Raw genomic sequence first — 13,543 nt, 5'->3', positions numbered from 1 at the left:
CCACTCTGGAGTCCATTTTGAGATTAATAGTTTGGCCTGCATGAATTTCTTTGGCATTCCAGCAAGTCTTGCAAATGCTCCAGTGAGTCTGCAAGTCTGCAATGATTGGTGTCAAGAAGCTGATTTTAAAAACTTAATTTGCCGTGTTAAATTTGCCCTAGAGTTACCATCAGTGCAGCAGGATCACCAAGTGATAGTACCAGGATTCAAAACGAATGCGGCTAGGTTCATCCACAGCTATTGGTAGCTAAATGGAACCTCCAACTTGAGACACAGTCTACCTCTAAAGACCATGGACTAGGGACAAACAATGCAGGTGGGCTATTGCCTCTGTGTCCTCCTTGTGAGCTTTCCACCCTGCTCACCACTGTAAACAGAATAATGGACTAGTTCATCCTTCCCCAGCCTGGATGGGTTTACTGCCATGCAGGACAATCAGAGCTCTCTTGTGTGTCAGATTTGATTGAAAAGAAATGTATATAGATGCCTTTTCTTTTCAGTTTGTATCCCTGGTTCACATACAGTTTTGTCTCCCAAGGTGAAAATGCTGTGTCTTTCTTTCTAGCAGTGGCAAAAAGCGTGCCTTGTGTGCAGGAGATCTTCCACTTCAATCCACAGCATATTCAGTTCATGGGCCTCTGAATATCCTTGCTGCTGTTGTGCATTCATGAATATTTGTGCTCATGATGGAATTGGACAGTTACATCTGATCCTGCTGTCAATACCTTTTGCATCTGCAGAAGTTTTAGGGTGGACATGCTGCTTCTAGGAATGGAAATATCTGTCAATTTCGCTCCTCTCAGTTTCTCATATTTCTTATCTGCTATTCAGTTCTGCAATTTGAGATTTTTTTTAAAAAAAATTGTCATGAAAATTCTTCAGCATTCTAGTGTGAATTCTACTAAACCTATTTTCGTATGCAGTTTGGACTAATGTACACATTTTTGCAATCAATTTCTCCTAATAGGATGCATTTTTGTATGCTATCTTCTCTCATATTTTCATTTTTATGCACATTTCCCCCAATCTATGCATTTTTACAAACACGGTTTGGTTGAGGAATTGCATCGCAAAATTTGGAGAAGTGCAGATTTCTAAGGATGCCTGTGTTTCGGCTCTCATATTGTTTCTGAAAGTGCATACTTGATAGATTAGGCTTTAAATGCTAACTGAATTGAATTTCTGCCCCATCCCCGACTGCTTCGTTTCCTATCAGCGCATGTCCTGCAACTTCCTGTGAAATCCTGCAGTTATGTTCCTGGGTTTTTTGTTGCGCTGTAGTCCAAGAGTGCTTTCCAGACGGCAATAATGCAGTAACCCTGAGGAAGCATCACAGTCACAGAACAACTGTGCACAATGATGGGTGGACAGTCCAGTATAAATACACCACTAATGCACTGTTATTATGTAGCAGAATACACCGGCAAAATAACACCTAGAGCTTGGAAGATTACTTTTAAAAAGTAATAAATTGCAGTTACAGTTACATGGCCCCCCAAAAGTAGTAATTACCGTTACAATTACAATTGCTCTGAAAGTAACTGATTAATTTACTTTTACTCAAAAGTAATTGCTACAATTACATTTTAGTTACTTGCTTTTTAAAAAAATTGTGTACAAGGTGCTGGCCTTGGCTGCTGCACATCTAAGTAGCCTAAAACAACATTAAAAATAAACACACACACACAGAGGGTAGTGGAATATTTTTTTTATCTTATGAGATTAACAGAATGGCATAACAGAATCTCACATCCCCTCACCTCACCCCCAGCAATGATGATACCCCAACACACATATTTTTGTATATATATATTGCCTCCAGCTCTTTTCTCCTTCCACTCCTGTCAATTTTTAAACAATTGTTTTCTCCACCCCGTCTCACTCTCCACCTCCTCCCTTGTTGCCTCCTAAGCACCCATAGAGCATGAAGGAAGAACAACGCTGCACAGAAACCCAATTTGAAGCACATGATTTTTATTCACAAATCAGAGGAGCAGAAGACTTCCCCTGCTCCCCCCTCCCCAAGTAATGCACAAAAGTAATGCTGGAAACATTACAATTACTCCTCAAAAGTAATGAAGTTACTACTCGTTCTATTACCAGCAAAATGTAATGAAGTTACCCACTCGTTACTCAAAAAAGTAATAAATTACAAGTAATTCGTTACTTGTAACGAATTACTTCCAAGCTCTGCACCTAGTCTGGAGGGGCCCCATGGCTTTGTGGTAGTAGGAGTGGGAAAGTTTTCAGATACTGGAGAGCTGTTTTTAGTCCAAGGAGATGGTGGTCAAGAAGGTCCAGTGGCCTGGCTCCTTTTATCGAGCAGCGTCATATGGTGAAGCTGACAGTCCTCGGGTAGAAGGATTAGCATTTGTGCAAGATGATTTCCCCCCTCTCCTCCCCCAGTATGTGCCCAGAGCTTTGGAGGGTTGGGGGAACCCCCAGCACAGATTTAGGGGGTGCAGGGGAAAAGAGATGGAGATTGTTCTGTTGCACAAGGAGGAATCTGCGCTTACAGAAGTTTAGTCTTAGTGATAGATTGAATGTAACCCATTGATTAAAATACAGTATTCTTAACTCTGTAGATTTTATAGAGGCAGGACTCCTGTCCCCCCCCCCCCCCGCTCTGCTTCCAGGCGAGAGAGGAAGGATTCACTGGGTAAGAGGCAAAACGCTTAGATCTTTCTCTCTGGGAAGAAACTGGGGGCTTCGGCTCACAGATAGACAATTCTTGGACTCTGTTTCTAAGATGGGATTGATTTGATTAAAACCCTTGTAATTACAATGGGTAATGGCGCTTGTAAATTCTTGCAGCAAATTATTCCCTTGATGGTTTAAAATCATTTTAGCTGCTATAAGCGATTGACAAATTAGTCTATTTTGGTTTCTCCCAGTTTCTCATTTTTCCAATCTCCACATTTCTGCATCAGTTTTTGATTTTTTTTTTTAAAGTCCTTTTGAAAATGGTATTTTAGTTCACATTTCTCCTAATAGATACATTTTTGTATACATTTTGCCTAATATGCACACTTTTGCAAGCAATTGTCCACAATAGAATGCATTTTTGCATGTTTTCACAGACATAAGCATTTTTGCACACATAATTGTGGAGAACTGCGGTGCAACATTGACAGAAGTGCAAATTCTGAAGGGCAGCTGTGCTTCAGTTTCCATATTATTGTGGGAAGGACAAACTGGATAGATTCACATTAAAATGTGAACTGAACCGAATTTCTCCACCTGCTGTGCCTGTTTTAGATTTTTCTGCTGTCGTATTTATATCAGATTTTATTGTCTTTATTCTTTCAGTTTTGGCTTGTACTTTTAGAAAGATTGTAAACCATCCAGAGAGTTATGCTGTATAGGGGGGAATATCTAATTTTAAATAAACAAATAAAACAATTGAGCAAAAGTTCAGCAAAGCAACTCAAACAAGAATGTCATTGAGCGTGTGCAGAATGCCTTTCATCACCACTGAGTAACTGCAGGTCCAATACAGTCTGGCATTTTGGGTAACATTTATTTATTTATTTATTGGATTTCTTAGTCACCCATCTGGCTGGCTAACCAGTCACTCTGGGCGATGTACAAAATAAGCAAAATAGCACAAAATGACACATCAATACAATAACATTAAAATCTAAAAGCAATGATGTTAAAATCTAGCTGAATGTAGCCATCTAAGTGGGAATCAATACTAGCCAAATAGGCACCGTAGATATGTGAGGGTAGAGTGATCCGTGCTCAATCTATGCCGTATGCTTTCAGTTTAGTACCAGAAGTTCAGGGCTATGTGTGTGTGTCACCCTAGTATATTTTCTTCTTCTTAGCTCCATGCCACCACCTATACATCTGGTTACTAAATACAAGTTCCAGTTTGGAGGGTGGGCCGAATAGGTTGACCTAGGTCCTGGCACCTCTGTGCTAAAGCAATGGCAAGAAAGGAGGCAGAGAGATCGGTGGATTGTTTGTGACTGTTTGTCCTTCACCATCTTATCTCCAATGTTCTGCAGCTGAAACATTCTCTGTCATGGGCCATGGCTAATCATTCTTCCCTGGTGAGTGAGTTCATCTTTGTTGGATTCTCCGGACTGCCACAGTTGCGAATGTTCCTTTTTGTGCTGGTTCTGTCCATGTACACTGTGTCACTTGCAGGGAATGCTATCATCACCACCGTGATCAAGTTGAACCCAGTCCTCCACACGCCCATGTACTTTTTCTTGACGAACCTGTCGCTGTTAGAAATATGCTACACAACAGCCATTGTTCCCAAGATGCTCGTGAGCCTGGTGTCGGAGAATGGAAAGATCTCTCTCTGGGGTTGTGCTACCCAGATGTACTTCTTCACTCTTTTCGGCATCACAGAATGCTGCCTCCTTGCTGCTATGGCCTATGACCGCTATGTGGCCATTTGCAAACCGTTGCAGTATGGGCTCATCATGAACCGGGGAGTCTGTGCCCAGCTCTCAGTGGCCTCATGGTCGGTGGGAGTGATGGTGGGACTGGGCCAAACCAACTATGTCTTTAGCCTGACCTACTGTGGGCCTAATAGGATCAACCACTTCTTCTGTGACATCCCGCCCCTCCTGACGCTAGCGTGTGGTGACACCTCAATGAACGTCATTGCTGTATATATGGTGGCTGTCCTTTTCATCACTGCCCCTTTCCTTCTGATCCTCACATCCTATGTTTATATCATCACCTCTATTTTGAGGATGCCATCAGCTGAGGGCCGGCGTAAAGCCTTCTCCACTTGCTCATCCCATCTCATTGTTGTCTCCCTCTTCTATGGCTCAGGTATTATTACATATCTCAGGCCCAAATCCAGCTACTCAACAGAGAGCGACAAGCTGTTGGCCCTGTTTTATACAGTTGTGACCTCCATGTTGAATCCCATAATCTATAGTCTGAGGAACAAGGAGGTCAAAGTGGCCCTGAGGAAAACCATGGGTAGCAAAGTATGAGGTGGAGAATGTCAAAAGTGATTGTGAGTGGGCTGCGGCCCTCATAATTGCAGTCTGGTGCCTCAGGAAGCCACCTGTATAAACCTTCTTTGAATAAAAGTTTTCTGACTGAAAACTAGGTTTTATCTAAATGGTAATGGTTACCACACTTACTGAAGACATGCGACTCTGAACATGGCTGCAAGCTACGTCTCTGTGTTCAGGGAATAAACCTTTCTAGAACATGAATACTGGAGGGAGTTGAACTCAGATGCTGTGTTAAGGCAGGGGTGGGGAACATCCTCCAGATGTTGTTGAGTAACACAACTCCTATCAGTCTTGAGTGGTTATGTTGGCTGAGGCTGTTTAGAGATGGAAGTCCAACAATATGTGGAGGGCTACAGGTTCCTATTTCCTGTGCTTGGAGGAACTGCTTCCCACAAAGATTCTTGTTGTATTCTGCTGGAGGACAGGCTACTGTTGGTCTGGTAGAGATGATCCAGCTAACACACTAGCCAGAAGAATATCAAAAGGAGGTAAGTGTGGGTCATGTGGGTATTTTGGAGAGTAATGTAAACAAATAACTGTTTTTCAGTTTAATTTAAAGTTAAATTGAGAGAAACACAAGAAACTAAACTAAGGATTAGCTATGATGCTTCCCAGGCTCAGAGAGAGGAGGGGAGGTTGGGGTTGTGGAGTGAGTGGCATGGCTGCACGTTGTGGCTTCTGAAGAGGCAGAGGGAAGGATGCAGAACATTTTGGGAAAAAGATTTGAGATGGGAGCAAGAGTATATTACCAATCCTCCCTTTGTTCTTATGGCAACATGAAAGGTGGTGACTCAAGAGGAGCACAGATGGGCCTCAGCAAGGAGCTCACTCATGCATATGAAGGAACTCTGGGAAAATGACCTAGCAGACAGGCAAGTGAGGACTCAGGGAAATTTAGGCATGCAAGGGCAGTTATAGGGTCTGGTGTATATAAACATGCAAAAAGAATTGGGTGATTCCAGGAGGCGCTTTCCAGATCTGTCCTCAAGAGGATACAGTGTAGCCAAAGAGCAAATTGTGCTCAGGTAATGGGGATTTAGATGAGTTTTTATATCAGGTTTTGGACTGTGGTGTAAACTGAGAGTTCTGTTCAGCGTAGGGTTGCCAGGTTCAGGGCCTGAGACTGATCCTGTATCTTTAGAAGAAGAGAAAATCAGCCAAGTGCAGGTGTTCTTGCAACACTGTAATGGGAAAAACCACAAGGTGGAATTCTCCCTTCCCCCTGCACAATTTTAAAGATACAGAAGATCTCTTGGAGGCTGGGCCTGGCTGACTTTCTTTTCTCCTAAAGATACAGGAACACTCTCAGGCCCTGAACCTGGCAACCCTAGTGGAGACCCAGGTTTAAATCAACACAGACATCACCTGGTGAGCCTAATATGATCATTCTGAAAATATAATTGGGGGGGGGGATCAATCTCATCTTGGGCTTCCGAAGGAAAAGATGGGATATATACATTTAATATTTTTTTAAAATAAGCATAGGTTGGATATTATCAGAATCTGTCCATCCAACTGAGTGGTGCAATTGTATTTCATCTCTCTTGTGTTTACCTGAGGAGATTGCAGAAACCCACCTGTGAAATTGCATGCTTGCCTCGTCCTGTCAGTTGTTGCATCCAAACAGGACTTGCCTTGCAAAAGTGAATCCCAAAGTTATTTCTCCACCATTGCCCAGAACGCTGTGGGGGGCAGATGTGGGGAAAGCAGCTGGTGGTTAAAGCACCAACAGTTGAGGGATTAAGACATCATCATTTCTGAGGAGGCCATCAAAGGGAGGCAGGAGAAAGCTGGAGAAGAATCTTGAGGTCTGGATTGCAAAGCTGAGAAAAGTGGCCTAACGCCAGGGCCTTAGTGAAGAAATATATGTAAAATGGCCGAGGAACTCACACTCACAACAATTTTCTCATTAGACTATATTCACCACAAACTGTTACCCGTCAGTTCGTCCTGGGACCGTTCAACGGATTGCAACCTGAGGAACTTAGAATTACAAAAATATTTTTATTTTATTATATTTTGGAACTGCTGCCCATGAGGCATCCCGAAGCGACTGAAAATATAACATATGTAAAAGAGTTACGTATATAAAAACACTTAACACAACTGCACATATAAAAAAATGTAATGCAATGTTTCAGGCAGTTCTTAACAATCCAAGTATCTTTTGAACGCCCTTTTCCTGAGTTTCAAAGTGGGTTAGGCTAACAGCTACACAACTGACAGTTAATTTTAAAACATCATCAAAACACCAGAACATATTTGTAAATATACCCTGGGCTCCTTTGGAAGGGAAATTTTCCATCTTATGCTCACGTCAGCAGCCTAAAAAGTAGGGGACTGTTTAAGGGTGTTTGAATTTCCCTTTCTCCTCAAAGGCCTTTTCTAACCATCTCTTCTATTACCCCACAAAATGACTGGGAATACCATGCTCACAGTCTCTCTGAAAAGTATTGCAGTAAACACACAAACTTGATGCCTCCATGACTCACTCCCCTAAAGTTAAGATGGCAGACAAGACCTACAAAGAGGTGATAGAGCCAGGCTGCAGAGGCCTAGACCATTCTTTTCTCTTAATGCTGAGGAAAGCTTGATGGAATAGGACACTGTGAGGATGGTGCATTGTCCAAGAAGGGGCTCCTGCATGCACTAGTTTTTTGCTCCCTGAATCTCTCACTGGCTCCTATCATTAGTGTAACCTCTTCTCCATCTTATATTTGTGATATGAATCTGTCTGAAATACTAGTATATGAACCTATCCTAATTGCCTGCATATTTATTGTCCCCTGCACCAATTAATATTAAATATTTGGGAAAGGGCTGTAGCTCAGTGGTAGAGAACATGCTTTGCGTGAAAAAGGCCCCGGGAGCAACCCTTAGCAACTCCAGGGTGAAACCTTGGAGATCTGCTGCCAATCAGTGTAGACCAAGAGAACGGAACCTGTGGCCCTTCAGACACTGCTGGACTCCAGCTCAGCTGACATGGGCAATGGACAGGATGATGGGAGGTATGGTCTGGCAATGTTTGGAGGGCCACAGGCTCCCTATGGTTGTCCTAATCCTTTGGAAGATCTGCGTACTTTGGAGCTATTGACCAGAACTGACACCATCACTTTCCTTGTTATTAATCTGCGGATCTGAGTGGAGGCTCTCGCTAGAGGAGCCGGAGATGGCACCACTGTCGTCATTACACTTAACAATGTCCTTTGAGGTTTTTTCTGAAGGAGGAAAAAAAAGTGTAGGCTTTTGCTTTCCTGTCATTTCCATGACTACTTGGACATGATCTCTGCACAGTTTTATAATCTCTATGGGGTTCACTCTGGAGTTCACTGAGCACCAAAGACATACTCTAGCATGAATTTGATAGAAGGCTCCCTAGGTGTGAATCCGAGAACCCCTTTTTAATAGCAGGGCTTGGACATGATACATACTGTAACAGGATGAAGAAGGGCACCCTGAACGTATGTAAAGTGAACATTTGGATGCTTCCTTAATACTCTTGGTCCATCACAATCAGAATTGTCTACACTGACTGAAATTGATTCTCCAGGATTTGAGGCTGGAGTCTTCCTTTCAGAGCCTGCTATTCCCTTGTGCTGCTAGTGCAGCAGCTTACAGGAGAAGGGTGAACAACCAGAGGAATAGGCAAATCCCCCCTTGACCTCATAAAAGGAATTACTTGCTGTCTTCATTTGGAGAAATGGATACAAACCAGTTGCTAGCGGTGAGTATCACTGGGTATTTGTTTTGGGAACACTGGGATGGTGGGGGCCAAAGGTAATGGATAGGTTTAGAAATAACCAAAAAAAGCTGGAACAAGCAGGGATCCTAAATAGTCGACAAGATACCAGAAAGGATGCTCAGAAGAATAGAGAGTTATGGGTCGATGACAGTAACTTTGCTCTGTTTGTTATTCTGCTACTACAGAAACAGTTATTGCTGCTCAGTAACAAAGTTCTCTGGGTGGCTCACAATGACGATAAATACATAATACAATTATAAATAATAAAAAAAGAATATATAGTAAAATATTTTAATAATCCAGCAGTAGAGAATAAAACTAACAATCCCATACTCTTAAGTAGTGCCAGGGAACTTGCTTTCAAAAGAGAATATGTTGTGATAGCATTTTAGTATTTATTTTGAAATGACTCAGTTGATGTCAAAAGAGGGGCCATCATTTCCCTTTGACAGAAGGTGGGCTTCTACGGTCTTCTCTAAGGCTACAATCCAATACATGTCTGCTCAGATGTAAGCTCCACTGGGTTCAATGGGACTTACTGCCAGGTAAGCGTGTATTGGATTGCAGCCTAAACTCAGTTTCTGCCCAGAAGCAGAGAATGGGCTAAGTTATTCCAGTGTGTAGATTGATTTGTAAATCCAAAGAAAAGATGCAAATTCTTTACAAAACCAAGGAAAATTTGGGAAGGTTACAATCAATGTTATTGAGAAGATATAGCAGAGTATGAAGGGAATAGCTGAACCAACTGAAATCCACAGAAATATAGGAAGCTTCCTTATACTGAATCTGACCATTCATTCATCTAGCTCAGTATAGTCTGCACTGATTGGCAGCAGCTCTGTAGGATATGAAGCAGAGGACATTCCCAGCTGTACCTGCAGAGGCCTCGGATTCAACCTGGAACCTTCTGCATTCGAAGCAGATGCTCTACCACTGAGCTGCAGATCTTCCCCTAAACAATAAACTCTCTTTTTAATACTGGAATTCAGGCCCTCCCAATTCAGTGGAGTGGCAACAGATTCAGGGCAGATGAAAGAATAATGTGTAATTTTACTGTATGGAAGCTGCTGCAAAATAATGTGTTGTGTAATTCTACTATATGAAAGTTGGTGCCACAAAATGTGGTGATGGAAACTGGCTTAGGTGGCTTTAAAGGAGGAATTAGAAAGATTCATAGAATGTTGGTCCACCAACATCTATTAGCTATGACAGTCCAATGGAACCTCCATGTTCAGTGCCTGGTGGGATCAGCTTGAGTGTGTTTTTAAATTTGCTTCAAAGAACTCTAGTAACTCATCACCAGATCCCCCTCCAGTGTGGCCAATGGAAACTCTTTGCTGTAGGGGACTACTGTGCTCACAGCCTTCATCAAGCTGCTTGAAGCTCAGGGTATGCATGTGAATTAGGGTTGCCAGGTTCAATCCCTGAGACTGATCCTATATCTTTAGGAGAAGAGAAAGTCAGCCAAGTGCAGGTGTTCTTGCAACACTGTGATGGGAAAAGCCACAAGGTGAAATTCTCCCTCCCCCCCCCCCGCACAACTTTTAAAGATACACAAGACCTCTTGATTGCCAGGCCCAGCCTCCAAGAGGTCTGCTGTATCTGTAAAAGTTGTGCAGGGGGAAGGGAGAATTTCACCTTGTGGTTTTTCCCATTACAGGGTTGCAAGAACACCTGCACTTGGCTGACTTTCTCTTCTCCTAAAGATACAGGATCAGTCTCAGGGATTGAACCTGGCAACCCTAATGTGAATAGATGTGGGAAAGTGTGATAAAAGAAAAGCTGATATTCTTAGGGTGAGGCTAAAATATTAGACATTAGGTGCGAAAGAACCAGCACTTAAGACACATGTAAAAGAACTGTCTTAATGATTTAAGAACCTAAAAATTAACTTAGTTGCAGGGATATCCAACTTGATACCTTCCAGATCTTGCTGGACTACAATTTCCAACTTCCCTGACTATTGGCCATGCTGTGTCGGGCTTATGGGAGTTGTAATTCAACAACATCTGGAGGGTACCATGTTAGCTAACCCTGTCTTAAGGGATCATCAGATCAAAGATCCATCTAGCTGAGCATCCTGTTTCCAGCATTACAAACACAGAGGCCACTGAGAACCTGGTCCTTGGAGGTAGACAGCCTCTAAACAGGGTGTTTCCATTCCCAGACATTGTCACTCATAGCTTTTGACAACATAACCTTCACACATCTAATATATGTCTAAATATATATTCATTGGTCTCATGTATATAGCATTTGACATGACTAATATGCCACACTTCTGCTGTCAATCTCTTGCAGGAAAGGTCCTCTGTGAGCAGAGATATGGAGAATGCTACCACAGTGTCAGAATTCATCCTAATGGGACTTTCTGATCTCCCAACAGTTCGCTTCTCCCTGTTTATTGTTGTTTTGCTCATATACTTGTTTACCCTGGTCGGGAATGGCACTATCCTTCTTGGCATAGGAGCTGACTCTCACTTGCACAACCCCATGTACTTCTTCCTCAGTAACCTTTCCTTGCTGGACATCTTCTGCCCCACAGTTACGGTGCCTAATATGCTGGTGAACCTTTTGTCAGAAAGCAACACAATTTCCTTTGCTGGCTGTGTGCTACAGCTCCACTTCCTGGTAGGCCTGGCAGGGACAGAGGTCTTCCTCCTGGCTGCCATGGCCTATGACCGCTTTGTGGCCATATGCAACCCTTTGCGATACACAGTCATTATGAGCAAGAAGCTTTGCCTTCAGATGACTGCTGGTACATGGATCACAGGGTTCTTCAACTCCTTGCTACACACAGTGATGACCTTCACTCTACCTTTCTGTAAATCTAACAGAGTAAATCAGTACTACTGTGATATCCCACCAGTGATGGCTTTATCATGTGCTTCCACTTATGTGGCTGAGATGGTTGTCCTTATTGTTGGGGGTATTCTTGGTGTGGGGGCTTTTCTGGTGACACTGGTCTCCTACATCCACATAATCTCCACCATCCTTAGGATCCGTTCCACCCAGGGGAAGCGAAAGGCTTTTTCAACTTGTGCCTCTCATCTAATTGTGGTGTGCCTCTTCAATGGGTCCATCACCTTCACTTACATAAGGCCTTCTTCCAGCCACCATCCAGACCGGGACAGGCTGGTGAGCATGTTGTATGGGGTGATCACCCCCATGCTGAACCCCTTGATCTACAGCCTTAGAAACAAGGAAGTGAAAGGGGCCTTGAAGAGGATGATAGTTCATAAATGCTTGAAGAGGGAACGTGTGGCTTAGCCATGTGTATTTCCCAGTTATATTAATTTTGCTACCAAAGTAAGTCGGAGGCAAAGAAAAACAGCATTTATAAATCCCTCCCATGCATCCTTTCACTAAAGCTCTTACTCCTTATTCTGATCCAACACAAAACCTAAATATGTGTTGATATACTTGCTCACGTCCCTTTATTATAGAAATCTCCCCCCTTTTTCATCTGTTTTATCCCTTAAGATGTATACTATATTGTACATATATTGAATATGAGAAGTACGTAAGTAAATGATTAATAATATATTTAGGGTGGAATCCTGCCTTTTTTTTGCTCACAAACTCTGTATATTAAGTTTGTACGTTAACAACAACAATAAATAAAGTGGGAACACACACAGAGGGTTGGATCCACAGTAAAGGCCAATCCTAACCATGTCTACTCAGAAGTAAGTGCTTCAGAATTTAATGGGGTTTACTGCCAGCATCCCGTATAAGCAGGGATAGGATTGTATCCTAAATCAGCTGCAATTAATTCCCATTGAGTTAATTAAGCTAGTCTGTATATAATCCTTCCTGTTTTATTTTGCAGCTACCTTTTATTATTGTCACATCCACTTATTTTTATTTTATTTATATTTATTTCTAACATTTCTCTACTATTTAATATTTAGAATTTCTAAATGGTATACATGAAACCCATACAAGGAATATGAACAATTAAAATTCACCATAAAATTATATTTAAATAAAACATTAACATTAACTTATAGTTAAATAGAACATTTAAGGATTTTTTTTTATACGTAGGAACCTGCCTTACACTGAATCAGATATAGCTCAGTTAGGGTTGCCAGGTCCATGGCCTGAGATTGATCCTGTATCTTTAGGAGAAGAGAAAGTCAGCCAAGTGCAGGTGTTCTTGCAACGCTGTAATGGGAAAAACCACAAGGTGGAATTCTCCCTCCTCCCGGCACAACTTTTAAAGATACAGAAGACCTCTTGGTTGCCAGGCATGGCAAGAAGTCTTCTTGTGTGACCTTATGTGAGCAAAGGTACAGTTGTCTTTTCAGTTGTTCAAATAATGTGTTTGCAAGAAACAAATTATTGGCTTTGCAGAATTCAGTAAGTCTTTCTCCTGCATCATTTCTATCTCCTAAGCACCATTTCTCCACAGTTTCCAGTTCTTTGTTCCCTACGTTTGCATTCCAGTCCCCCTTGATTATCAGAACATCCTGTTTTGGAGTGTGATCAATTTCTCCCTGTACCTCTGTGTAAAATCTCTCAATTTCCTCTTCTTCTGTGTTTGCTATTGGAGCATAGACTTGGATGATGGTTATGTTGATAGGTTCCCTGTTAAATCTTATTGATATCACTCGCTCAGACGTTGCATTGTAGCTCCTAATTGCTCTTGCTAAATCACCTCACTATTAAAGCAACCCCATTTCTTCTTAATTTCTCATTTCCTGCATAAAATATTTTGTAGTTGCCTGATTGGAAATGTCTCATTCCCATCCATTTTAATTCACTGACGCCAAGTATTGTAATGTTGATACGTTCCATTTCTTGC

At 42.1% G+C, this 13,543-nt stretch overlaps 2 protein-coding genes across 2 annotated transcripts; both read left to right on the top strand.

Moving 5' to 3' along the window:
• Positions 1-4,031: 4,031 nt before the first annotated feature.
• Positions 4,032-4,964, top strand: LOC133366048 (olfactory receptor 10AG1-like). The gene has a single exon (XM_061588697.1). The coding sequence runs from the start codon at positions 4,038-4,040 to the stop codon at positions 4,962-4,964; it is 927 nt and encodes a 308-aa protein (XP_061444681.1). The 5' UTR covers positions 4,032-4,037.
• A 6,088-nt stretch (positions 4,965-11,052) lies between these two features.
• Positions 11,053-12,003, top strand: LOC133367493 (olfactory receptor 5V1-like). The gene has a single exon (XM_061591591.1). The coding sequence runs from the start codon at positions 11,059-11,061 to the stop codon at positions 12,001-12,003; it is 945 nt and encodes a 314-aa protein (XP_061447575.1). The 5' UTR covers positions 11,053-11,058.
• Positions 12,004-13,543: the final 1,540 nt, after the last annotated feature.

This window comes from Rhineura floridana, chromosome 11 (assembly GCF_030035675.1).
Source record: "Rhineura floridana isolate rRhiFlo1 chromosome 11, rRhiFlo1.hap2, whole genome shotgun sequence".
NCBI classification, from domain to species: Eukaryota; Metazoa; Chordata; class Lepidosauria; order Squamata; family Rhineuridae; genus Rhineura; species Rhineura floridana.
This window is presented reverse-complemented; position numbering and strand designations above follow the sequence as displayed.